The following is a 26,464-nucleotide window of genomic DNA, read 5'->3' on the forward strand; positions in this document are numbered from 1 at the left end:
TCTTTGTGCCATAAAGACCTTTGAGCTTCCTTTCCACATCATCTATTGACATCCTGTCGCTAGGAGACATCCCGATCTCCGTGTTTTTAGCCGCCAGCTCCCAATGCAGCCTGTGGTCCACAGCCCCGTAGCTGAGCTGCAGTCACATGACAAATGAACAAACAACGATCCGTATGAATGATCCGGTTTGTGAACGAACTGTTGTGCCCACTGCTCTTCAGCCTGTCACGTGACAAATGAACAAAGACCCAGGAGTTGAGTCGTGAACGAATCAATACTGTTTCCTGTCCTGCTGACTGAGGGTACTGCATGAAAATGAACGAATCACTCACTGAGATGACTAGTTACTTACCGAGTCATATAAAAGATTAGTTAATAACGAACGAATCGTTCGCGAACGACACATCACTATGATATAGCGATGCCAAACTTGTTGTATGGACTCATGATGTCTTCCTGAGCAGCCATAGGCTTATCTGCTATGCTAACATGGACCCCCGCATTGCTGCTTGCAGCTATATTTATTATTATTACAAAAAAATTGAGCTACTTGACTAATTTGAATTGGGGATAAATCAAGTAGTTTTCTATTCTAAGGTCTGCACATTTATTTAATGATCTCATATACTGCTACATGAAATACCTAGAAATTGGTGTAAAAACTTATACTAGACTGCATGTAAAGGAATAGTAAATAAACAAACACGCGTAACGTTATCTGAAATCTAAGAGTTTCAGCTGATCGGTTTTAGCTGATAAAAGTCACTTTTCACCACTACAAGCCATGAATGAGTCCTTGAAGGGTAAATAAAGGGTGTTAGGTCCAACTGGGGTTGCCAAAAGTCCCTTGAAAAACGGAATCGTCCCGTATCCAGAAACTTTCTAAATACGGGACTATTCCGTTTTAACTAACAATGCAGATGTGAAATTGTGTACCAGAGGCTGGGACTGGGAGGCGCTTCCATGAAATATCACTAACAACTCACTGAGCAGGTTGATCATAGACGACGAGGAAGTGGACGTAAAACTCCCCGCCCCGCTGCCACACACTGGCTCTACTTCTGATGAGTCCACACATGCCTTCTGCTGAGCCCAAGAACAGCTGTCACTTCTTCATATCCTCACACCTGCTTCAGCAAACTACAAACAGAAGCCATGGTGGTCCCGAACTTGTGTGCGGCATCCTTCGCGGTGCTCCGGCAGATAGAACCGATCATCATGCTGGAGCAGCTGGGCAACACTCTCTTTGACACCGCCCTACGGATGGTGGCGAAAGACCGATGTGCCAACGCCACCTACCCCGGTCTCTCCAGAGAGGACAGCCAACAGAAAGCCATGACAGACTTCTTCATGAACTACAACCTAATCATCCGGCTGGCTCCGATCTTACCTTCGCTGCTCCTGGGCAGGCTGAGCGACCGCGGCTGGAGGAGAGCGCCCATCGTGGTGCCACTGATCGGATACCTGCTGTCCAGGCTGGTCCTGTTGCTGGTTGTCATTTTCAGCCTCCCGCTCACGTTCATGTTCGGGGCGGCGGTTCTCTACGGGCTCTCCGGTGGGTTCAGCGCCTTTTGGTCCGGCGTGATGACGCTGGTGTCGCTCCGCACCACTGCGACCCACCGCTCAAAGGTGCATGAAGTGGCTGTAGTAGTGATACCCGAGCAAAGGCGGGCAGCTGTGTGTTAGATGAGTTTCTCACGATGTCCAGAAACGTGCTTTATTATGTCAAATAGGCAAATGATGGAGGACAAAAAAAAAAGATATGTCTGTATAAACTAATATGTCGTAATGAGAAATACACCGAATAACTGATACCATCATATTAATTCTATATTTAATACATGTCAACATATTTTCATGATTAGGGCTTGTAAAAGTTGTTTTCCCCTCACCACAAAAAGCTCAACAGAACAACAGCTTGTTTACTCCCATAACAGGCTACTTGCATGTTGTGATCTAAAGAAAACAAACGGCAGTTTCCTCTATATACTTTATCCCATTATCACAGACAAACATGCTTTGTTATCTCGTGATAAGATTAACTTGTGGTGTCGAGAATATGGCAGATAATCAAAAAGAACACAAAAAGGAATAGCAGGCAGGGTTGCTTTTAATTTCTGTATGTTTCTCAGTACATTTATCTGTTTAACTGTGTTATTTCAGCATTTTCATAGATTTTCTTGTGTTAGGACACTGCTCAAAGCCCACAACGTGGGCAGGTTTGTGCTTCCCCTTCAAACTTTGAACTGCTTTTTTAAAATTCATCTACACCACCACGTTTTTCATAATGCCTGCCGACTGGCTGTTTTGGCACCTATTTAAAGAGACAGAAACCAAGACGGCGCTTTGTGGAGAATTAACAGGCCTGTGCTCTGTGCAGGTGATGATGAGAGTGGAGCTGCTGTACGGGTTAGCAGGTCTGGTGGGCAGCTTGGTGTCTGGTCATCTGTTCCAGCTGTACAGCTCCAGTTTGGGAAATGGAACCATCCTGCTCATTGTGAGCACACTGCTGCACCTGCTCTGCCTCATAGTCTCTGTAGTCCTGCTGCAGGTCAGTGTGATGTTATAAAGAGTACTTTTATTTTTATGTAAATATATTTTTTCCTTTATTAGCTAAGGCTGCACCAGCTCATTCTACAACGACTGTTCAAACATATGTCGGCCAGCTTCACAGCTTGTCTCTTAATTTGATTGCTAAATTATTTTTGGGATGAATCTGTTTGACTGCCGCACACCTGCACATTTACCCATAGTTATTCCATTTAGCGTAACAGGGAGCTCGTGTTTTGCACAATGCATATGTTGAGTGTGTGCATGCCATCTCAATTAAAGGTGAAAGAAGTATGCCAAGAGGAGCCAGACGAGAACTACCACCTCCTCACCTCCTCCTCCTCCTCCTCCTCCTCCTCTTCCTCGCCCTCGTCTAATTCTCCAGTGGCTGAGGCTCCTGCTAGGATAAACCTGGTGAATCTGGTTCTGCTGTTTACGGCTGCCTTCCTGTACGACTTTGCAGTGGGTGGAGCCATCGAAATACTTGGCTCCTTTGTGCTAAAATCCCCCCTCAGCTGGAGCGCCACACAAGTAAGTTTTTACCATCTTTTAAGCTTGAGATACTCGGTTTGTGATTGCAGATTCATTAAAGGTCTAAATTACTGCTTTGGAAGTTCTTTGAATTGTTGCTATCTAAAACTGCTTGGCTTGTCCACCATACAGATTTCCTTTTAGTTGATATTGCAATTTTTCTTTTCCATCCAATTACATTGTTTTACTTGCTCCTCATGGTTTGTTCTTTTTTTAGATCAGCTCCACTTATTTTCCCCTCATCTCCTATTCTTTCATCTTTGTCTTTAATTCATACTCCTCTAGGTTGGTTATGGGAACGCAGCTGGCTGTGTGATTTTCCTCACCAGTTTCATTGGCGTCATTGTGTTCCGTCGCTGTGTCAGCGAATTTACGATGATCCTGATTGGCATGTTGTCGTTCGCCTCGGGCATCTACGTCATGATCTTCGTCAAAACAACCTCCGTGTTCTACATCGGTAAGGCTGAGAGTCCTGGATGAGGCCAGGCTTGTGATAAATTTGCAACCTACTCATGTTCCATCATTTCATATTTGTTGTTTTGTCTTTAAAGATGTTACTTATTTCATGTGTTCTGGTGATATCAGGTTGTGGACTGAATGCATAACATATAATACAAGTAATATTTATTGATCAAAGCGATTATCAATCTGGGTGAAAAATTATTGCTATCATAGCATTTATATACATACATATAAATATATATTAAATTAAATATATATATCTATGTAGATGTATGCAATTACTGACATTAATAACTGATTTCAAATACCATCTAGCCACTATGTAACAACAAGTGATACTCTGAAGACCTTTGTTCTTTATCAGTGAAGCCACACAAAGGTTTCATGTTGTTTTCAACCTTAACCTAACTCAAAACCGCCTCGCTCCTTCATGTTTCAAGATCTTTGACGAGGTTTACACGTTACCAGCATGATCGTCCCTTTCACTACTTGTTTCACACTCAATCTTCACACAAAACAGCATCTTCATCGACTGGTTCGTTTTCGCTGCCCTCTGAGCAATACTTCATGCTTTTATGGTGATTCAGTGGGGAACGAGCCACTCCGCTAATAGAGATATGTAAATGGTTCATTCTAAGCTAAATACAACAAATAATCTGGCAAAGTTTTTAGAGAAGAATAGTAACAGCTTTTGATATATATATATACAGTTTTTTATTTTTTTTCCCCAAAACATTATTGTTCTTGTTACACACTGAAACTTTTGGGGCAGGGTGTCCAGAGATACATGCCATAGTACGATGAACACACTTTATCAGGCACACAACATTATCAGACACTCCTTCCTGAAAAAGGTGATGCATCTCATGCTATGTGGTTTTCATGAAATTTCTGCTATAAATAGACCACTCCTGTCATATTTTCCCTTAATCTAATTCTATTGATTCACCATAAACAACTGTGAAGATGGAACTGGTAGTTTGTTTGTGGTTTATGTTTCTGCTGTTAATGATATATATTCTAATCTTAAGAATTAGCACGACATCTATTTGTAAAAATACATTGTATTTCTGTAAATGGTCTCTGTGGATTGAATCCAGTAGATTTAGATAAAAAGTAATGTATCACTCCCATCTGAAGCGTCGTGTTAGGAGCATTAATTTAGTCACAATACTGCTATGTATATAACGGGCAGCATGGTCCTTTTGGAGGTTTAATTCCCATAAGAACAGGGTGCTCGATTCTTTTTCAGTTCTTCTCTCTCAAAAAATCAGGACAGAAATGTATCACTCTACCTTCATTTTCGCTGATGTCTTGTGTTAAAAGTCAGCCTGTCCAGTTACACAAACTTTGGTCATATCTAGGTTATCAGCACAAATCACGAAAAAATACAGGAAGCAGAATGAGGAAGTGGGAGCAACGAGAATCCATGGAAGTTTTATTTTTCTTTGCTTTCCAGTGCTATCTTGAGGAGAGACTGGAAGAGGAGAGAGAAAAGGAAGTGCCAATGTTCATTATTCAGTACAGAACCAATCTTTATATTGGATTATTGCTTTATGTGAAATGTTATCAAGATAACTGCTCATAAAGAAAATCAACAAGAGCATTTATAAGCATACTTGGCACACTGCCATTAATTTTAAACTACTTAACTTTTTTTTTCTCTTGGCTGGCCAAACCTTTTCATTTTTTTCAGTTGCTGTAGAGACATTAGTTTAATAAAACTATGATCACATCCAGTCACCACTGTGTTAGCTAGCAACATTTGATAAAGATGCCAATAATGCATTCTTGAGGCTTCCTCTGTACCTTCCACTGATCTGTTAAAGTATTGCAGCATTTTTTTTTCTTGAAAGGATGCCAACTGTGGGTCAACTATGTTGAATTTCTTGTTGTAGTATTTCTAATAATGGCTGAAGGGGAGTAAATCCCAGATGACAGCAGCACATTTATGTCTTGCGAAGAATTGAAAACAGAATTTTTACACATAAATAGCCCTTCTCTCTCTGCACATCCAAACATTCTACACATCATCGTCCTTTGTAATCTGTAAAAAGCTGAGATCATCTCTCTGAGCAGATCAGCAACAATATGTCACTTTGTATTTACTGTCCAGCTATGTTGATGTGCTGGGGTCTCGACTACTTGAGTGTACACAGACTGAAAGTCCTTAAGTGACATGTGTGACAAAATATAAAATTGGCTACCGCTCCATTTAAGGTCAAAGACAGATATTAGCATCTCCATCCCTGTGGCAGAAAGAGAGAGCTGTGTGAAAGGACACTGTGGTGGAGAGCAGATGGAAAATGAAGACATCTGAACTTTTTTTCTGCAGCTCGGTTACTGAACCTGTTTGCACTCATCCCGATGCCAACAATCAGATCACTGCTCTCACAACAGGTGCCAGCATCTTCCTGTGGTAAGTGCTAAACCTGTATTTATGTGCAAAAGTAGCGACGCAGTATTGATGGCTTCAGCGCTAAATTAAATTAGCCTAAATGTATTTATTATATTTGATTACACTGTAAGTAAGGATTTACAGCTTGTTGCTTCCTGAAGCTAGTTTTGGATTATTGAAATTGAAGACAAATGACTTAAAATAAATTTTTTAAATGACTGAAGGTGAGGCCTGTGGATCAAGAAGAATCTGCAAAATGTTCCATGTTACAGTTAAATGCCCATATTTGTACCATCCTGTGTAATTTGATTTTTTTTTTAAAAGATTGGGGGGGGGGGGCTGTTCATAGATTCCAGGGACTGGCGATGGTGTGTGTGTATACAGCAAATTGCCAGTCAGAGCAGATCATACCACAACGATGACGAGCCTGCTGTGCCACAAAGCATCTTTCCTTTCTCTCACACAGAGAGGCTGGGTTCACTCCTCAAGGAGCAGGGTTGAACATTTTCAGGCCGAGGAAGATGGCAAAACGACCAATAGTCCAAACTGACTGAGAAAAAAAAAAATTTCCTTATAAAGATCCAAACAATGTCAGGAAGTTAACAAACCTACTCCCTCTTCTCATCTCAGCTGTTTGTTTTCTTTCTCCATCAGGTATCACCCTCACCTCCCTGCAGTTGACTCTGAAGTTTGCTGGCTTGGTGTACATCCCCGCTTACACTAAGATCTATCAGAGGACCCTGGAGTGGCTCCCAGGCTTTGTTTTCCTGCTATCTAGCATCATCACAGTGCTTGGGATGATACCCATCAGGTACAGTACTCTTAACAGACTGGTTATCAGGTTTGCCCAAAGGATTCAAACCAGATGTTGGCAGTAAAATTGTCATAGCCATAAAAGCCTAATTTAGGCACAGCTCTAAAACACGCTTTGTGTCGTCTTCTCAAAAAAATGTCCCTTTTGCTCCTTCCAGCATTGCAGGCTGCAGAACAGCTCAGAAGCAACGCTGCGAGAGGATTCAGGGAGACTGACGCAGCAACACTGTAACCGGCAGTGAGTTCACGTTTGTACAAGGCAGAAGGGAACTGAAACTTGAAGTGAGCGGTACCTCTTACTTTCACTTCCTTTAATGATACAGCTCTAGCAGCAGAAACAGGCTCTTTCAGCCGTTACAGAAACTAATACAGAGCAACAATTTATGTTTTTATGACTTTTTGACGAGATTAAACTCTGATGTGTTGTAAAAAGGCCTGTGTGGACATATGACGTGCAGTGAATGGTCACTGTGCAAAAAGTACTCTAAAAGTTGAAAAGTTGCTTTAGACACTGATTCATCAGATGTCATAAACCAAAAGACTTCATCAGACAGTCAAAATTGCGTTAACTTATCTCAGGGAGTCATTTCCAAAACAACACACCCACAGTGATTTCACACACGAAAAGCCCCTGAGGATCACAAAAGGAAGGAGGATGTTTGGATGTTTGAGTCTGGAAAGTGTGGCAGTCTGCCAAGAGTCTGTTTGATATTAAATGAAAATTGTTTGGCAGCTGTCGGAACACCTGGTTTCTCCTGTATTCCAAGATGGTGTACGGACATCTTGACTATTTCCAGTCGTTCACTTGTTGCCTCACAGTTACTGTTCAGTTGTTTGGATATTTACACAAGTTGTGCAATTTCAGCTCTATACACGCATTACACTTATGTCTTGAATATGGGCTTAAAGGACTCTGCCATAATATGAGGGTATTCACTTTCAAATTGGAAGAAGGGTTTTCGTATAGAGCTCTTTTTCAAGGGCACACAACTATTTTGCTGAGGGTTATGGACAAATGAAAAGTAATCACAAAGGAAGTTGTTGACATGTTCTTTAATTTTGTCAGCAGACGGAATGCGATTGCAATGAAGTGCAATTCTGTCTCACCACATTACTTTAAATATTTTATGATTATTTTTTTCCAGCATTATGGCAGCAGAACTGTAATCTGAATACCTTTTATGCCAAACAGATTTGCTTTGCCAAGGGAACCAGCTGCTACACCTGTAAAAACAAAACAGATGACAATCCACGGCCTCTGTTGGGAATCCAGCCTTAGCGCCTCCAGGAGAACCTAAAAGCAGACAAGCAGAGAAAAAACAAACACACAAACAAACAAAACAAGCACAAATAGCGGCAATCGCATACAACACAACTGTGGATATAGATGACCTGAAACCACAGGATAACACATCAACTGCTTAGTGTACAGAGCCACAATCCACAAGAGTGCAGCCAAGGGGACCGCTTACGTGGCCCCCTTCACTACACCCCACAGAACACACACGCCCCCAAAACCCTACATGTGAGTGTGTGCTGTGTACAGGAGCCAGAAGGGAGAGAGGTATGGGGATATAGGTGATATGGGGATAAATATATATATTTCATTATGATTTAACGTTGCATCAAATCCTCTTTACAAGGTTGAGAGCGAGGATCTCAGACAGCGTCGCCTGCTGCTGTGTAATCATTTACTTTTACTGATTAGCTGCACAGCTATAAGGAAATGTGAACTATTAACCAGAAGGAAGAAAGTCTTTTCTTTTTTTTTTCATTCATATGCATCTACTTCCCAGTTAAGTTAGGATTTCTTTTGTCATTTCAGGTGGACTTCCATGTTAGCTTCTCCATTTTTGTTGCCGTTACTTTTTGATGTCTGGTTATATGGCACATAACAGCTACTATATGCACTTTATTGTCCTGTGTCTTTGTCCAGTTCCCTGTAAATTATCTACATAGTTCAGGTGATAAAAAATAAGATGTGCATATATAAAATTTGTATATATGTTGCAGTACTTTAATGTACTTACTGGATAAGAAGGGGATTTATTTGAACTATTTTACAGATATATCTGTAATTGCACTTGTGTTGACGGGCTAAGAGATGGTGTCTAAGTGAATGAGATCACACAAACATTTTATACATTTGTCTAAATGTAATTTTTTTTTGTTTTTTAAAAGAAATAAAATATTTTAAGATACATGACTAAATCATTTCCTGTCATATTTTCCAACAACCTTATGAGATCAATACTAATACTATAATTGTGTCTACTGGAGCGGTGATATCGAATGAAATGTGCCTGAAGCAAAAAGGAAGCACAATCAAACAAGAGCAGGAAGTTATCAAACTCGTTCATTCTTTTTATTATTGGCCCAATATATCCCAACCCCCCCCCCCCCCCCCAAAAAAAACCCCATTGTGATAAAGATAAATTGCTTCAAAACATCAGTATACAAGCTTATTTAATAATTACAACAAAGTGTTATTAACATTCAAATGTACAAGAAGGAACGTAAACAGTACACAGAGGGGAGGAACAGAGGAGAAGACTGAGGCCAGACTCACACATTCAATAACTCGTCTGCTTTTACTACAGGTTCGACGGGTTCATCCTGTGCTGAAAATCAGACCTTCGCATGTAAACCCTCACAAGGAGGAGGGGAAAGACCACGACGACGTCCGACTTAAAAACATTTTCTTTTGCGTGTAAAAGAAATCTCTCCCTGGATCGCCCCTTTTTGAGGGGTTTAACCTGAATCAGTTCTGCTTGTCGACAACTTTCCTGACATTTCTGAACGTTTGGAACAAAACACAAAACAAGCCTCAATCAGATAGTTTTGTCTTTTTTTTTTTTGGCAACTGAGAAAGAATTTTGTTTCACGTTTTTCGGGTGCTGGAGCTACATTGTTTAGTGCAAAAATAAATCTCCAGGCACACAGGACGGGCCTTTTACAAATGGCTATGGCTGGAGTACGGTATGCACATTAAACACAAGGATCGTTTCGGTACCCATGTGACTTTACAATGAGTTTATTTTAACAGACATGTTTTTCTTATGCCTGATTTGCATTGTTTGTGCACGTTCCAGCTCCCTTTGACATGTGGAATTGTCATCTTCACACAACAATCCCAACAAAGCCCCCTGTTTGTTTGATATCCAACTAAACTTGGCTCGGAGCAGTGTTTGAATAGTACCAAAACTTGTCTCAAAAATGCAAACCACAGATGAACCAATGTTGCCAAACCAAAGCTTAAAGATGATGAAAACTAGTGAGGCATTTTCTCGTGAGCGAACACGTTTCTGTTCACGTTTGTTGTCTTATTTGGTTCGGTGTTTCCTCGAAAACAAACAAAAAGAGCGAGAACTATAACAAAAAAACTTTTACTCCACTACCGGTGAGCGGCGACTCCTAGGGGTACCTTAAGCTTTACCTACAAGAGGTGCTTTAACGTTCCTGAAGTCTGGTTTTCCAGTAAATTTCAAAGCTCTTCCGAAGTAAGCGAGAGTGAAAAATACTTGGTTTGCAGGTATACACGTAAAATCTGTCATCAAAAACTTCGAACATACACAAACTGTCCTTTAAAGACGGTAGTGTGGGGTAAAGGATATGCGGAATAACAGGCGATACAGTCAATGTGTTTTGATGTCTCTTCCTTGAAGTGTGCTTTACTATTTCTTTTATTCCCTCAGTGAAGTACAGTTATTTAGCATCACCGCATCTGCAGAGCAGAACCTTCATTGTAGCCACCTTAAAGCTTAGTAAGCGCTACAAGGGCAGCTTTTCTTCATCTGGTTTCAAAATGGCTAAAATACAAATATAAATATATATTTTTTTATTTTTTACATGTGTCCTCTTGTTAACTTCTGGTAGTAAGAGGAAACAGTAGCCACTTCAGGCTTTTTAAAGCCCATGAGGGGAAAAAGATGAGAACATTTAAAAAAAAAAAAAAGCTAACAATATATTTAGAGATTACAAGCTGCTACAGACACTAAATCTCCTTTACGTTTGGTTGTATGGAAGGCAGTTCTCAAAGTGTGGCATCAATTTAAAACAAAAAATCTAAAACTGATAAGAATCAATTGAAAAATGAAGGAATTTATGAAAAAGAATGACCTTCATCCTGAAAACGATGAGCTTCATCTTCCCGTGGCTGAAAGCTAATTGTGAGGTTAGTTTTCTGTTAAAGCGAGACCAAAAAGCCAGGAGACAAGAAAGGTGTGATCCAAAAACGCTACTGCTACAGTGCTGTGGCACAACTCTTCCCTGTTCAAAGGTTTTCCCTTAGCTAGCTGTGCAAACAAGGACACGGTGTCAAACTGCTCTGTCACAGGATTGAACTCGTTACAGACTCTCTCAGTCTCACGATTAACCCTTTACTTTAAATGGATAACTTTAGTCTTTCAAGTTCAGTGAGCGTTACAGTTGTCTTTTTTTTCCCAAAATTCCCTTTTATCCACGTCCTCAATGTTTGTTGCACTGTAAGTCAGTCTTAAGAACATGTTTAAGATATTTACCAATTCCAGCCCCGACGGATGTTCAGCTGACAGCTCTCAACCGTTTTTTTGACAGGTCAAATCCTCAATTCAGGACTTACTTGTCTTACAAGAAGATATTTTGTGAATGAGACACATTGGTAGATGTCTCTTCAGAAAGCTAAAACGTTTTCATGTGATTAAAGAGCATAAAAAAAAAAGAAAAAAAAAAGTACCAATGTCTTCTTTCGTTTCACCGGCGTTTTTCATCATCCACCCAAAGTGCTGTTTAATATTTTTAGCTGTGGTACTTCCTGGCTGCAGAAGGTGTAAATGGCCATGGCAAATACGATATGAAGAGAAACCAACAAAGACTAACTGTATCAAAAGAATATGAAAACCGTTCAGAGCTTCGCCACATGGTGGAGCTGCTGCTCTGTATTCTTTTAAGACATCTAACTTAATCTATTCTCTGTATTTGTGCTCATCTTTTTTGGACCATCCACAAACTCGCCTCCCTCATCAACCTGGACATTCAGTTCAGAAACAAACGCTTGTGTCGTCAAGCTTAAATGCAGCTTGGCCTCCTTTCAACGTCTCTATAAGGATGTGAAGGGCAACACTAGCTGACAATTCTTAAAAGTTTCTCTGAAAAAGCCGCCATTTTTCAGCCTTGACAACGTGAATACACCTCTGCCCTCCATGGTCAAACGCATACATGCATACCACAGCATGTTTCAAGCTGTCTTTTTTGTCTTTTGTTTTTAATCACAACGGTTGGAAGAGAAAAAAAAAAAGGTATAGTTTATGAGCTGTTGAAAAGCAAAAGTAAGAGAATATATGGAAACTATGGGGTGATTCATGCAAAAATAATAAGTATGAATATTCTTCGGGTTCAGCTTTTATCAGAAATAAAAAAAAAAGATGCTTTTTAAGAGATGGAGAGATGGAATGGACAGTTTTGGTATTGCACCTTCAGAGGCTTTTGCAATCGGCAGGAGAAAAGAAATGCTCTGAATTCTTGCACTCAAGATACTTCATACTCAGGCGAGTCAGCTCATCCTTCATGTTTATCTCAATGTGAAAATGGAGAGGGCGCATTGAAAATACATATTTCCAGGATTGCGGATGGATAAAAAGCATTAGTAACCAACTGTTAATTGGAAATATAAAGTAGAAAATGTTCATAGGAACGGCAGCAAAAAAAGAAAAAAACATAAGTTAATCCTCTCTCCCAGCTGTCCTCCGATTTGCACCCTGCATTACCTCCTGCGCTGGATCATCTGTGTAAGAGACGACTCCTCTTCATACAATCATCTTGTGGGAGAACGGGGGCAGAGTTCAGCAGTTAAAATCCGTTGCCCCGTTGGTCTTTTTCCTTGGCATGAGAGAGTGTGTTGTACAGACACAGAGCGATGAGGGCTGAGACACAAGGACATGTTTCAGTTCGTGTCACTTGTTTTGTCCTCAGTCTGTTTGTCCTGGAGAACAGTTATGAGTGATTCCCATGCTGCCTGGCACTGGAGAGAGGAGACAGATTAAGAGTCAGCTGACGTACAGAAATGGAAAGACTTAGCAATTTACGATTGTCTTCCTTTTTTTTTTTCTTTATCTGTGATAACTTATTTTGGTGTTTCAAACTTCTGTGGAACAGCCACCCCTTGGGAGCCCCTGACAAAAGCATTAAAAGATCAGGTAGGAGCAGTTCCTAATCGTGAGTCATTCTGCTAAAAGCAGTCCCGTTGAATGTATTCCAGATAAATAAATGTCAACAAAATACAGCATGTTTGATCTCAGTTAATGCTAAAAGAGCTTGCCACACATACTAAATTAGTATGATACTGATATATTTATAGTGGAGCTCTGTAGTCTAAAACTATATGCTGACAAATGTCAACATTAACAGAGGCTGTGTGTAGAATGTCTTGTCTGAAGCTAGTGCTCGTATCTTTGCTTAGAATAAAAACAATGCTAAGAAAAAATCTAAATATAATCCAGTGCTGTGCATTTGATTTGAACAAGAAAATGTTGATGGGGGGTTTTTCAAGTTATAGAAACTGTTAAACCTTTAATTTCCATGAAAAAATGTTTTGAAGATAAATATCATCATAGTTAATAGTACATCATTAGAAAATGTATTAACGTTCTCAACCAAACTAGCTAGATAAGAGTACAGTTTGCTGGTAACTTAGCATTCCCCTAAAAATAGAACTTCAGGCTAAAAGCAGCTAAGATGCTGGTGGCCAAACTCTGAAAATGATAGATATTTCTGCTAGTGCTAACGTCACCTTGTAATCATGGTATTAAAGCTAAGCTAATCTGCTAGCATGTTTCCTTTCAACTGTTTGTGCTTTTTGAGAGCTATACATGGCGGAAGGACAAGGACAACTATTTCACAGTAGTGGATGAAAGTTTATGAACCTTGAGAATTTTCTGCACTTGTTCACATATTTGTATTTTGTCTCTCTTAAACAATGTTCTTCCAGCAAGGATAGTTGCAAACAGTCAAAATGTTCCTTTCTACGGTTTCTGCTTGCATCTAAGAGAAACATATAAAGCCGTGCAGTGATCAGAAAGTTGTCTTACAGGTCTTAACAGAAGTCTGCATACCTTTTCGTAACAGTTGATATTTTTGTCAGCCATTCCAATGAGAAGCTGTTTGAAATCTTGTCTCTTGTTCCTTTGCCAGCGCTCCCAGTCAGCTTTCAGGTCGGCATTGAAACACTCTACTTTGTCCTGGCATTTCTCGACCTCCACTGGCATCTAAAGCAAATAAAAGAGGGAAACTATAGCTACAGGGAACTAGGTGCAAGACTAAATTTTGCAGGACCTGAATTATATGGGTCTGGGTAGAGCAGGAGTTTTGGAGGAAAGGATTGTATGAGATCACTGGAAGTGACATACTTTCACTCCATCCAGGTGTGGAGTACAGACAATTAGCAGAAAAATATCCACAGCAAAGATTCTCAGTTTAATATTTATCTGGTAATCTGATCAGATTAAATGTTTGACTTCTCAAGTTTTGAGCTCTAATAATAAAGAGACAGAAATAACAACACAAACCTTCAAAAATTACAGATAGACCAGGAAATGACAACAATCAATATTTTAAAACATGCAATCGCAGACTTGGTTTAGGGGAGTGTGGAGGCTTACAGGCATTTTGTCCTCTTGTTTGCGTAATATGGCTGCTTCTAGGCGGCCCTCATACTCGGCTTGACTCTGATCTCGCTTCCTCAAAACATTCTGAAATCAGACAGAAAACACCACTGTTTTCAGAGAATGACTGTGTTAAAACGACTGGACTGGCAGAAACATGCTGAATCAAGAGCTTGATGAGGACAGGACATGACAAACGCAGAATTTCAGATGGCACTTCCTCTAGTCAGGATTAAAGTTGATGCAGCACCAAAGTATGAATGTTTCCATGTACTAGCACAGGAGAAGGCATATATAAAATCCTTGTTAGCCTTGCCACAAAGGAAAAAAAACACCTGCATATCTAGCTGATAAACCACTGCTATTTTCTTGTGTCTATTCAAAATCTATGTGTTTGGAGATACTAAAAATGTTTTGATGGACATGAAAAAATTAGCAGCCAATTAGCCTCTTCTAATTTGACTGCCTTCTTACCTTCATGGACTCTATGTAGAGAACGTACTCTCTCAGCACAGGCAGGAAGTCCTGGCTCATGCTCTCATTCTGGTCCTCCAGCGCTCCACAACACGCTGTCACGCAGCCAGCCACGCCCTCCAGAGGGCGCTGCAGCTCCTCCTCTGACGCCGCCCAGCTGGAGTAGACCGCACCATACTCTCGAAACTCTGTCAGGTACTCTGGTGAGAGTGACAGGAAAAAAGAAACCGCTGAAGAGCAAGAAAGAAACTGATGGGCTGGAAAACCATTCACAGCAAAGCTTTCTTTTTTTCGTCAAAGGTGATACACAGGGATCAGCGTGTCCGGTTACAAAATCTTTATTTGGAATCGAGGGGGGGTGATGGTTAAGCAACAGGCACTCTGTGTCAGTCCACTCATTGTCAACAGCCACGAGAGTTCCCATCTTATCTCCTCCAACATGGAAAAGAGGCTGCCTCTGACTTAGCACGTCAAACACCTGAACAGATGGCGACAAGGAGCATTTCACATGACAGATATTTGCAGAATCATTTGACACGCATGAGTTGGGCCTGCATTTAACCATGCGGCTTAAAAGCCCAGAGGTCTGTTGACTCGTTCTCCAAACAAAGAGGCTCTACAGTCAATACTGCAGATTAAACTCATAGAAGCTAGAGTAGCGATACAGATCAGGCAAACGACTCAACTGTAACACATGGTATGAGCTAAACACAAGCATAACAGTGCACACACAAATAGTCTTAAGTCCAGTCTTAAGCATTTTCTCTGTTGAAATTCCTTTTGGTTCTTAGTTGGCACTGCGAGCCCAGACAGAAGACTGTGACCCTCAAAGCATCAAAACCAGATCTTCTGTGGAGGGATCCGGTTACAAGGTTAGTTCAATTACTTTGTGAGGCCATGTTGTTAATAAGTCACGGCTAAACAATGATAAATAACGAATTAACTCTCGGAATTCCATCGTAAGCTGATTCATTCCCAGGTTGAAAGTCAACGACGCTGTCCGTTTTTAAGCTGTACTATTTTACAGGAAGTCTGTCTTAATGTTGCTTCATTTCCTAATGACACTACAGTTAACTGCAGTCCAACAATTACAAATGTCTCTCACTCTCTGCATTTATTGTCAGTGTCCAGAAAAAGCTATATAGATTCATCTTTTGGATACCTGACTGCTCTCTGAGGATCCTCTGAGCGATACGATCAATGGTTCCCAGTTTCTGACTGAAAGTGTCCAGGTATTCTCCCATGGCGCAGAACTCAGGCGGCCGTGCCCGCAGCTTGTAGCCTCCGGCCACGTTCTTCACCGACTCGCCCACTTTGGTCAGCAGGGCCAGACCCTGGCGCTTGTTCAGGTCCTGCAGTTGCACAGCGACAACACGGGATGTCACGATCAAAGGCGTCAATTCAAAGTCACACGTTTAAAAATATATCACAAGGAAACACATGAGATGTAACTGATTTTCTCTCTGCTTGTCAAACTGCGTCTACACCCTACAGCTGGCCATTTTCATAAGTTATTTACTGGTTTATTGATTTTGTAAACTTACATCCCACTTCTTTAATCCGAGTCCAAATATTTCACTGCTGTAACAAATTCATTCCCACCGAAAGAATCAATAGAGCTTTTTGTCTCAGCTCCTCTCAGCCAAAACACGCCAACTGAGGGGTAGGTAGGCTCTGGTTGATTTACTTTGGGCATGCATAAAAATGTATAGTTTCGCCTTTTTTATTTTTTTCTTGCCCCTTATCCAAGCATCAGTTAGATTACTCTCTCTCATGGCGTACTGTGGCTGATTTACTGGACTCTTAGTTAACTGTGGTCCTACCTTGGCAGTCAGAAAAGCATTAAGATACGGGTTAAAGGATAGGACGGGGTGGTCTGCAACTCGCTTCAGGAACTTGTCCAGAGCTTTCATCCTCGTCTCTACGAACTCCTCTGAGAAACGATCGACCACGCCCTTCATCACAAACTTCTCAGGCAACGGCTGTAGGGGAGGATAGGAGGGGAGAATGTAAGAGAGCGGTTTTTTTTGTTTGTTTTTTTCCAAATGCAAAGCAAGACAGTGGACTGCCACAAACAGTACGTGACATACAGGGATGAGGTGGGTCGGCTGGCTGTCCTCCAACTTTATCCTCAGCCAGTCAAAGTCCTGGTAGCGCCGTCTCACGCTGTACTCTGGCAGGTCAAACTCTATCCGTGTCGTCTGAAAAAGATAAGACAAGCCGTTTCTGCATTGCACACGAACATCTAGGCTTATCAAACATGTTCTTCTTAATATAGGCCCAGTTCAAAAAAAGATAGCGAATGCAAGGCAATCTCCTGAGCCAATGTTTTTTCCTACAACAGAACATGGCGGGATTTTTAACAGTTTCACGGAAAACGTGGGTTTTTTTTTTCTCGTTTTGGTTCGATGACAGTAACACTTTTCAAAAAAAGTCAGGACAAAAGACCGGGAAAGTAAGTGGTAAGAAAAAGACACGCTGCAACAAATTAACTTTATTTGCAACAGGTCAGTGACACAGTTGGGTAGGAAAAAAATTCAGCAAACTGCAAAAAAACAAAACAACAAAAAACTAAAATAAACAATCTAAATGGAAATTTCAGAATAATGTTCCCCAGAGTAAAATTGTGTCTGACAAATCATCAAAACATTCAGCTAATCTGGAGGCATCTAACATGACTGTGAGGAACACTGCCCAACATCATCAATGGTCACAGACTGCATTAAAACCAGGTCCGATTCTCTAATAGAATTCATTGCATGGGCTGAGGAACAGCTTTCAGCTGCGTCTAAGAACTGTTGTTAATATGTTAAAAGACAGCCCCCTCCTCCACACACACTCTCACATTTGTCTGCGGCCTCTGATCCAAAGCAACACGATGCACGTGGCGACTGTCGTCATGACGCCACTGAATGGCTACAGGCAGAGTCTTTCTCTGAATCTGCGCCTTTCGTGAAGCAACAGAAAGACTTTCAAAGCTCTGATTCTCTGCTGTCAGAACAAGTTGAGTTCTTTGAGGCAGAGTGGTGACTCTGTGGCCCTCACACTTTGTTAATCAGCAGTCACATATGAAGGGTGGAAGGGAGGATTCGCCTGGTGAACATGAGCTACAGATTCTCATCTCTGAGGTATCTTTTCTTTTTTTTCCCCCTTTAAATGGAAAGTGTTTTGCTTTTTTCTCTGTTAGCCCTGACCTACAAGTTGATATGGTATGCAGGTGGAGTGTCAAGCTAACAGTCTCCCAGTCCACGGCGATGCAAGATCTGTTTTCCAGCAGTTTCCAGTTCATGACAGACCTGTGCCTCAGTGGTCCTGGATTGCTCCTGACCATTCAGACCAAGTTCCTCTTAGCTGAGGGTGAAAGTATGGACCTACCTCTAGACCTTGGCAAGATGGTTACACCTCCTTATAATCTACAATGTAGTTTTTTGAGCTGATCATCTTGGAATCTGCAGTTGCTTCGAAACTGCCCAAAGAGACAACCATGATTTAAGCAAAACTACGACCCTCTCTCTGCACTGAGCTTTTGGACTTTTCCACCATACTGTGTACTTGTTAGTCAAATGAGGGATGTCAAACAAACATTTTGTATTTCAAAGTTCCCGTCTGAAAACAATCTTGATCACTAAAACAATTTGGGAGGCCTCAGCAAGTGGAGCTTCAAGCACCAATAATTTAATCATTTAAGAGGGTGTACTGATATATTTGCACCTGTATGTGTGGCACTAAGAAATTACAGCTTGGTATTCATGTCTATTAAGCAAGCATGCTGTATGATCATTCTGCCCCCCAATAAAGAACTGTTCAAAGAGATGGCTGAAAACCTTTCCTTAAAGGAAACAACAACGATTGGCCTGCACTTCAGAAATACCGCTGCTGTTGTGGTTTGACCTTGTGCTTCTGATCTAAAGGTGTCGCCTACGCCTTTCTCCCTACTGTATTCACTAAAAGCAGGTTTGCCTCGCATCATAGTTGGTGTCTGCTGTTTTTCATTAATGAACACCAGCGTTCTGGCAGATATCTGACCGCTTTTACAATGTAGAGTGTGAAAGACTGGCATAAGGAAACATTCTAAAGCAGTGTGACAAACATCAGCCTCCATTTATTGCTGGAATCAACCGATTGCTGCTTTTTTTAACGGTTGTGCTAACTGGTCGTATATGTACTGTCAGAGTGGCTTTATCACATAGGAATATGATAGCATAGGTTTGCCTGAACGAGCCATTTCAGAAGCAGCTAAGATAATATCTTCAGTGTCTAGACACAGGAACACAGGAGACTCATTTTGTTTAGACACACCATTACACAGACCAAGGGTCTGCCATGTTGTTATTCACTATGAAGCTGGGACTATACACTATCAGCCAGCGAAAAGTGGCAGAGGACTAGCTGTAGAGTTACATGCAAGCCATTTTAAATCATGAAGGATTTGTTATTAAAGGAGAAAGAAAAAAACATTCAGATGAAGGCAGTTTGATCATGTCCAGGGAAGGAACTATGCTATAAAAGTGTGTTTCTTTCAAAAACTAAGGTTCTTTAACCAGTTCTTAATTCTTGAGCTGAAAACAGTTTCAGCATGAAGGCGAATTCTCCAAAACAAGAACTACTCAAAGGAAAATGGCTTGCAGTAATATAAAACAGGCGGTTGAAATGAAACATGCAGAAGAAACACAATAATTCTACGAGACAGAACCTGAATTAAGCCTCTTTTGTCTACTGAAAACAGTGTGAGCAGAAAATCAGCCAATAGCAGACCTTGGTGGAGACTCTGTAGGTGATGTAGGTCTCCATGGTGGAGACGTGCTTCTTCGGGTCGTCGACGATGACGAAAAGGTCGCGGGTTTCTGTGGAGGTGTAGGGGTCCATGGTGTCAGCTTCCAGGTCGTCGTCCAGCTGCAGCCTGTTGAGCAGCAGCGAGGCAGAGGCGGGACTCGACGACTCCACCGGCGTGCCGTTCGTCAGCCCCACTTCCTGCAAGAACATGTGAGACACCATGGTGACATCGCATTCAACAAAGAGCTAGGCAGACCGATTGATCGTGGTGCCGATGAGGCTGTTTTTCCCTGTCAATGGGGCTCTTGTTAAGGCCGTGTGTCGAATCGAACCACGAGTGAGCAGGACGAAACGGAGGACTTTCAACTTATCAGGGTTTTCTGAAGCAACAAATTGAGCGCAACCTTAGTTCAACCTTTACCCCCCCCTTCTTATTTGAGAAGAGAAATGCCATCCCTCCGTCTCTGCTGTCTCAGGCCATCACAGACGCACACACAGACTTCCTCCTCGCACCACTCGGCCTCTGCTGTGCACACAGAAAAACCCACATGCTGCTGCTGACACAGGTGCTCCGTTTTACACGGCGCCACTAACCCTGCTCTGGTGATCGCGAATCGGATGATTTAATTTCACTGTGAATGAACAACCAGGCCTGCAAACGCAGCCATGTGTCGCACAGAGAATGAGGAAAACATCGTACTAATCTGTTTTGGGATTTTTAAAATATTTTTTATTGTCTCTGTTCTCTGTGCTTTTCCAGTTGTGACATGCCAAAAATCTTGAAACGTACACTGTACGATCTCATAAACGACACCATGTTGTGTTCTGTAGAATGCCAGAGCTGTCTTTACTGGGCAGCCTTAACGGATTATTTGTTTATGTGGTTTTAGCTCAATTCTTATCCTGTTTAATCCAATCAGCTTCACTCAGTTTTTCCAGATGGTTGGGGTTTTTTTCTTCCTCAATTCATTTGGTCTATCAGCGGGTCATTAGGAAAACGGCGGAGAGGCTGGAAAAATAAATCACCTGTTCTCTCCAACAGATGGGTTTTCCCGCAGATTGTGCTGACATCTTGTTTGACGGAGTGAACTCAGGCCCTCCACGATGATGTATAGGGAGAAAAGGATAAGGAAAACAATCCCACACCAAGAAACTTTGCCTTGATGGATGCTTCGCAGCATCTCTGACTGGCAATAACCACCTTGCCAGACCAAAATGGTTGCTACAACTGTTACATCTGAGGGAATGAAGGCTACGTGATCAAACCTGCATGGTCCATCTTAGTTTAAACAGCACACAGAGGCTGATGAAGATGTTTGGGTTTTTTTCTGTTTTCTAAAGAAAACGTTAATAAACTGGAGTCTGTTTAATGCAACGAACATGAACAATTCAACTTTAATGGGGCGAATCCATATACACTTTTCTGTTTCGTTTTGGAGTTTTTTTGTCAAAGCATTAGTGAGCTTATGTGCATCAGTCAGATTACTTCCCCACTCTTATCTTGATCAATTTCAACTTTTCTTTCTTACATATAAAGCGTTCCTTGTAAAAAAGAAAAACACTGGTTTTGGTTTATGAGATTTATTTGACGTCCGTAAGATTGACTCAATTCCCACTCAGGGGATCTAAGCTGAACTCTAACCTGCAGTTTTGCGCACCGAACCTTGGATGCGAACGACAGTGAGTAGAAAAACAGACAAAATGGTGACTTCTATCCAGTTTGCTGCTATACTGCCTACTTGATGAATTTCGCCTATGAGCACTGGTGTCAGCTTGAAAACAGGTTAGTAAACAGAGTTTGGTTTGGTTTCAGCGTCCTCTTTCCATCCTCTGTTTGCTTCCAAACTAGGAAAAAAGATCCCGGTGAATCCCCAGCACACCCTACCTTGTCCCCTACGACGCTGATGGTGACATCTGGCCCCGGGGACAGCGGCTCCTCCGTGGCGGACAGCGGGTGGAGGATCTCCGTGATGGGCTTCTGCCCTGAGCTGGCCAGGCCGACACTCATCCCTGCTGAAGGCGGGAGGACGTGGGCACGTATCGGGTCAACGGCTGTCCGGTTCGTCACGACTGAAAGGGTTAGCAAAGACAGAGAGAGGCTTTTTCTCCGTTAAGATCTCTTCAACTGAGGTGTTACACCCGCTGGATGATCACAACTGTCAGCTGACTGCCACTGCGCAGCTCCGGAAGAAAATCTCCAAGAGCCCGGATGTAAACATATGCGTCACATGACAACACGCGAGGAAATACAATCCAAAGATCATCTATAAAAAAAGATGCTTGAAATAGTGAGGGAAATTAACACTCTGCTGAACTTTCCCAAATTAAAGTTATTTAACGGCTCTGCAAAAAATATAAATTCAGCTTGAATCCAAAAAGTACTTCATATGAATGTGATTTAAAGTAAAAGGCAATTGTACATTCTGATAGGAAATTCAATTGTAAGGTGTGAACGTTGATCAGTTTAGAGTTTTCAACCACGTCATGGTCAACATGTTGGACATAGACATCGCTCACTGTAACCATTGTAAAAAAAAATACCAGTCACTGAGATCACTTTCCAATCATTTTCGTTTACCGATTCTATTTTGTAAACTGAATAAAACACAGGTGTGAAGCGAACCATTTTATTTAAAAGCTGGGCAATCTGGCATTGAAAATAAAAGACTTTGAGTTTCTATGTGTTCTATGCTTTTGAATTAATAACTCATATACCATTGAGGACATTATGCACATTCTCAAAAATACCTACACATAGACTTATCTAAAGATAAAGATTTTTAAAAAATCCTTTGGTGATGTTTTGATTCGGTAAAGAGGTCATTTGAAGAGCAACTAGTCTTTGTTTTTTTTCTGCTGCGGCACTGTCTTTTTTTTGTATCGGAGATAACAGCAGCAGAGTGAGACCTCTACTTTTTCTCTCCCATCTAAACGAGACACCGGTACGACACGGTGTCATAAAACAGAAAGCGACAGACTACACACATTAAACCGGTTGCTCAACGCTCATTTGTAACACTCCGCTGCTCTCGGAGACGTATCCTCGAGCGAACGTAGTGTTATTCACTCTGTCAAACTTTAACCAAAATTTAACGCCGAGGAGTACTTTTATCGCAAGCACTCCTCCGCGTTGCAACATTTCCCTCACATGGCTACTAATCCTCCAGGGCAAGGTAACTGTTCAGATGTAACAATGTCGCCATGTAAGCTGTCTTTTTCACTCTGTGTGCTACGCTTGATGACAGGGCCGGAGCTAGAAACTCTGGGTCCCCTAAATTTCCCCTGCTCCCTGGGTCCCATATAAGGAAATGTGAACCGTTTGTCAACCGAGCGAAATTACGACTTATTTCAAAACCTTTAATCACGCAGTTGCCAAAATATTTCTTATTTTATTTCAGTGGAACTTTGTGTAAATGTTGAATAAGCATTGTACTCTAAACTTGAATATTATGTGGTGTTGAAATTTTTTTTTATCATTGATCATTCACAATTTGCTACATACTGTCACAGTCATTTTGTGGGCAACCCTGTCATCTGTTCTCGTTCAGCTTTGTCGAGTAGTTGACAGATACAGGGATGTCCGTCTTTGTCATGTCATTGTTTTTTGTTGTGCAGCCTCTCCGAACAAGGCACGGGTGGCAATCCTGGCTGAGCTGGAGAGGGAGAGGAGGCGGCTGCTGCAAACTCATTCCATGAATACTCCTGGAGCAAGGTAGAAAGGGGTTTACCACAGACCCATGTCTGTCAATATTGTTGTGCAATTCCCTTTCGGTTATTTCTCTCTTTGGTCATTTGTGTCTTTTACAGACACCTTGTATATCTGTGGTTGTTTAGATTGTATTTGTTGGGGTTTTAGGATGTGTTGTGTCTGATTTAAATTTGTGCATTCCAGTTTGGCTTCAAATGTTCATTTTATGAAGGGAAAAAAATATTTGGGGCTATCGAGTATTCTGTATCAATCTTCTTTTTGGGGGATGAACTCGCATATGTCAATGTCCTGATCTACGTTTTAAATCCTCAGATGATAGACTCAGTTGCCACATTAGTTTCTGAGCCCACCGAGATGAATGTGGTTCAGCTCTTTAAACTGAAAGTGGTGGAAAAGCACCACATACTGACCAGTCAGTTGGAGCTAACAGAGAGACAGGAGCTGCTGATCTAAAGCAATGACCTCTCTCTTTCATGTTTTTCAGCATCTCGCTGGCTCGGCCGAGTATGAAGGACTTTCGGGACAACGCAGAGCAGCAGCACATTGCTGCTCAGCAGAAAGCTGCTTTGCAGGTGAGACACAAAACCACCAAAAGTGCAGTTTGATCATTATTTGCTCTGAGACTCCTCAAATGCTTACAGTGTTTCTACAGTGTTTCTCATGTCGTTTCTTTCAGCATGCGCACACACATTCGTCGGGCTTCTTCATCACTCAGGACTCCTCGTTCGGAAACCTCATCCTCCCCGTCCTTCCACGCCTGGAGCCTGAATCGTGACCTTTGACGCCCCCCCCCTCCTCTTCCTCCACTGTGAGACAAAGCTTTGCGACAACTTTGACGCACACGAGTGCCACATTTCTCCCGGTTTTCTCCCCTACGTCTGTGATTAACAGACAGTCGTTTGGGGGCATGAATCCGTCTTCTTGTAGTGTGAAAACTAACGAGCAGGCTCTGAGTTTAAAAGCCTTCCAAAGAGTCAGAGGAATGTTCCATATCGCTATCAAACGTTGTGTGTTTGTCCAGAGGCTGCAAACAAACGCCACAGAAATGTAGTGGGAGCTTCTTTTCATGATGACACCATTCAGTGCACATTCTGTCAGGTTCTTACATCTGTGTCTCTGCATAATAAAGATGATACATTCCACCATCGTCATTGTTATTTTTTTTTGTATTATTTTTGACCAATGTTGTCTTTTCTTCTTCAGGTGTTTCTTAAAACTGCCATTACATGACCACAGCGATTTGCCTCATACTGCCACTATGAAAATGTACCATAACATATTCTTAGCAATCCAGACTGCAGCATCATACCTCGGCTCGGTCCGACGGGCTTGAGTTTCAGTTTCGCAGTATATGAAATTAACTGAGACACAAGGCGCAGCAGTTTTCCGTTTGCTTTCCCCGTTTTGATCTCGGCCCTAATGGCTTGCCAGGAGCGTGGGTGACATGCACCAACATCCTACTCAGCCCACTGCCCCCAGTGTGTGTGAAGCTTTGTGCTTTGTTTTAATTTTCATTTTAGCACCTAAAAACATCCATCCTATTTTGTAAGAAATACAACACAATATTATTAATACAGTAACAACTATGGCTCGTTTCCATGCAGCTCGACTTGGCTTCTCATTACTACTCGCTTCTTTGTGTGTCTCCAAGGATCCAAACTATTGCAAAACAAATTAGAGCAGCGACAGTGGAAAATCAGCTTGATTAATCCATCGACTGGCACTTCTTTGAACTTTCTTGTACCTGGCCGCAGTTTGTCCTGCAGGACATCCCAGATGAGGTCGGCTTTCTTGGTGAGTTCATGTTGCAGTAGCTCTCAGTCCTGCTTCAGGCCGTTTATGGCGACAGATGCAAAAAGTAACACTTGCTAATTCTCCAGCTCTCGTAAATACACAAACACTAAAGTATACAAGAAAGAGGCCAGACATTTTTTTCATATAAACACAGAAAAATAAACTTTTCAAATGACAATATTGAGGTTTTTTTTTACCATCAGAACATGGACCTTGTGCATGCTTTCAGAAGCCTGTGGTCCTCTCTACACCCTCTGTGGTTCCTGCTCTATGGCTGCTACTCCTGGCATCATCCATCTCTTGGTTCATTGACCCCTCATCATCTAATCATCTTGATGCTGTCCATGCTGATGCCTTGCTCAAGGTGCACAGAGACTGCCTTCTTGAAGGTCCTAATTTCTAAACAGAATAAGACACATTGGGTTAAACAAAATGCTATCTCACCAACAAAAACTAAAAAATAATTAAAATGATTTTTGCCTGACTTAGACGGCCTCCAGCGTATTACTCTCTACCATTGCTGGTAATTTAAGAGCCTCTGAAGCTGCGTCCAGGGTTTCTGAGGGGCCAGCGGTAGGCCCGTCTGGCATCACAGCCTCACACAAAGACAGAGGTTCTGTGGCCGTGGGGTCCTGAGGCTGGTGTTAGTACTTTGCTGCAGGAACCTTGGGTGACGTGCTGCAGTCTTGGGAGGAGGCTGCAGATGGTACTGTGACCGTGAACCCAGTAGAGTTCACACAAACTGTTGAGGTGTGCATGAACCAGGTCGGAAACTACAGCAAAGAAGCAGGGTTGAGACGAGTATGCGCACAACATTTGTTTTAGCTACCAAAACTTAACTCATCACATTAAACTTTGCTCCTTTAATGCCTAAAAGCATTTACAGGGGCATGCTAGTGTGTGGCATAGATTTCCATGGGGTTGTTTGAGCAGGTCACTCTCAATTTCATGTCCGCTGTGATTTCACTGTCGTTCCACTGACTCAGCTGTCGTTCTCCAGGCGGTCCGCCCTCTCTCTTCTAAAGTAGTTTTACAGTTTTTCCATATAAGAAAGTGATTGAAGAGGAATAAAATCAAATGAAATTAAATGAGAATCATCTGGCCCTCACCAAAACGAAGCAGATACAATCTCAAATAAATGATACACATATTACACCATGCTATTATTTTCTAAACAATAATTAAGCCATAAAAGATATTCAAAAATGTCAGGACACATTTTCTGGTGTCATAGGGATTGGGAAGGTAAGTAGCTGCCAGATGCTGCTGATTAACTGATCATCAGCAGATTTGAGCACCTCTGTAAAGGCACACACTCTGTTG

At 41.7% G+C, this 26,464-nt stretch overlaps 3 protein-coding genes across 8 annotated transcripts in view; 2 read left to right on the forward strand and 1 right to left on the reverse strand.

The window, feature by feature from the left end:
• snx30 (sorting nexin family member 30) overlaps positions 1-21,824 on the reverse strand; it is a 360,763-nt gene extending 338,939 nt beyond the window's left edge. Inside the window, exons 1-9 of one of the 3 annotated variants that reach the window (XR_011909039.1) lie at positions 21,524-21,824; positions 19,621-19,836; positions 16,956-17,066; positions 16,689-16,847; positions 16,028-16,217; positions 14,866-15,065; positions 14,389-14,478; positions 13,843-13,995; positions 10,333-12,752 (exon numbers count right to left, since the gene is read on the reverse strand). Coding sequence is in view for 1 of the 3 variants with exons in the window: in XM_072371297.1 (XP_072227398.1) it covers positions 12,675-12,752; positions 13,843-13,995; positions 14,389-14,478; positions 14,866-15,065; positions 16,028-16,217; positions 16,689-16,847; positions 16,956-17,066; positions 19,621-19,836; positions 21,524-21,646 (1,320 nt within the window). In the remaining 2 variants the exon portion in view is untranslated. Of the gene's footprint in view, positions 1-10,326; positions 12,753-13,842; positions 13,996-14,388; positions 14,479-14,865; positions 15,066-16,027; positions 16,218-16,688; positions 16,848-16,955; positions 17,067-19,620; positions 19,837-20,664; positions 21,049-21,523 lie in introns of those variants that run through there. The other 2 variants (XR_011909040.1, XM_072371297.1) reach the window with 2 other exon arrangements.
• The window catches only part of LOC140276561 (solute carrier family 46 member 2), an 83,294-nt gene continuing 57,846 nt past the window's right edge, over positions 1,017-26,464 (forward strand). The window contains exons 1-8 of one of the 3 annotated variants that reach the window (XR_011909038.1): positions 1,017-1,629; positions 2,381-2,551; positions 2,833-3,081; positions 3,367-3,538; positions 5,879-5,962; positions 6,596-6,752; positions 6,913-7,036; positions 7,947-8,955. Coding sequence is in view for 1 of the 3 variants with exons in the window: in XM_072371296.1 (XP_072227397.1) it covers positions 1,156-1,629; positions 2,381-2,551; positions 2,833-3,081; positions 3,367-3,538; positions 5,879-5,962; positions 6,596-6,752; positions 6,913-6,970 (1,365 nt within the window). In the remaining 2 variants the exon portion in view is untranslated. Of the gene's footprint in view, positions 1,630-2,380; positions 2,552-2,832; positions 3,082-3,366; positions 3,539-5,878; positions 5,963-6,595; positions 6,753-6,912; positions 7,922-7,946; positions 8,956-26,464 lie in introns of those variants that run through there. The other 2 variants (XR_011909037.1, XM_072371296.1) reach the window with 2 other exon arrangements.
• Positions 21,343-24,498, forward strand: LOC140276565 (SOSS complex subunit C-like). 2 transcript variants are annotated; one of them, XM_072371299.1, is made up of 4 exons: positions 21,343-21,421; positions 23,254-23,350; positions 23,832-23,919; positions 24,024-24,498. In XM_072371299.1, exons 1-4 carry the CDS (start codon positions 21,394-21,396, stop codon positions 24,120-24,122), a joined length of 312 nt encoding a protein of 103 aa, XP_072227400.1. In that variant the 5' UTR covers positions 21,343-21,393; the 3' UTR covers positions 24,123-24,498. The 2 variants fall into 2 exon arrangements, with proteins under 2 accessions (XP_072227400.1, XP_072227401.1); XM_072371300.1 differs by lacking the exon at positions 21,343-21,421 and adding an exon at positions 22,570-22,811.

Source organism: Leuresthes tenuis, unplaced genomic scaffold, assembly GCF_036924035.1.
Source record: "Leuresthes tenuis unplaced genomic scaffold, fLeuTen1.0.hap1 SCAF_19, whole genome shotgun sequence".
NCBI classification, from domain to species: domain Eukaryota; kingdom Metazoa; phylum Chordata; class Actinopteri; order Atheriniformes; family Atherinopsidae; genus Leuresthes; species Leuresthes tenuis.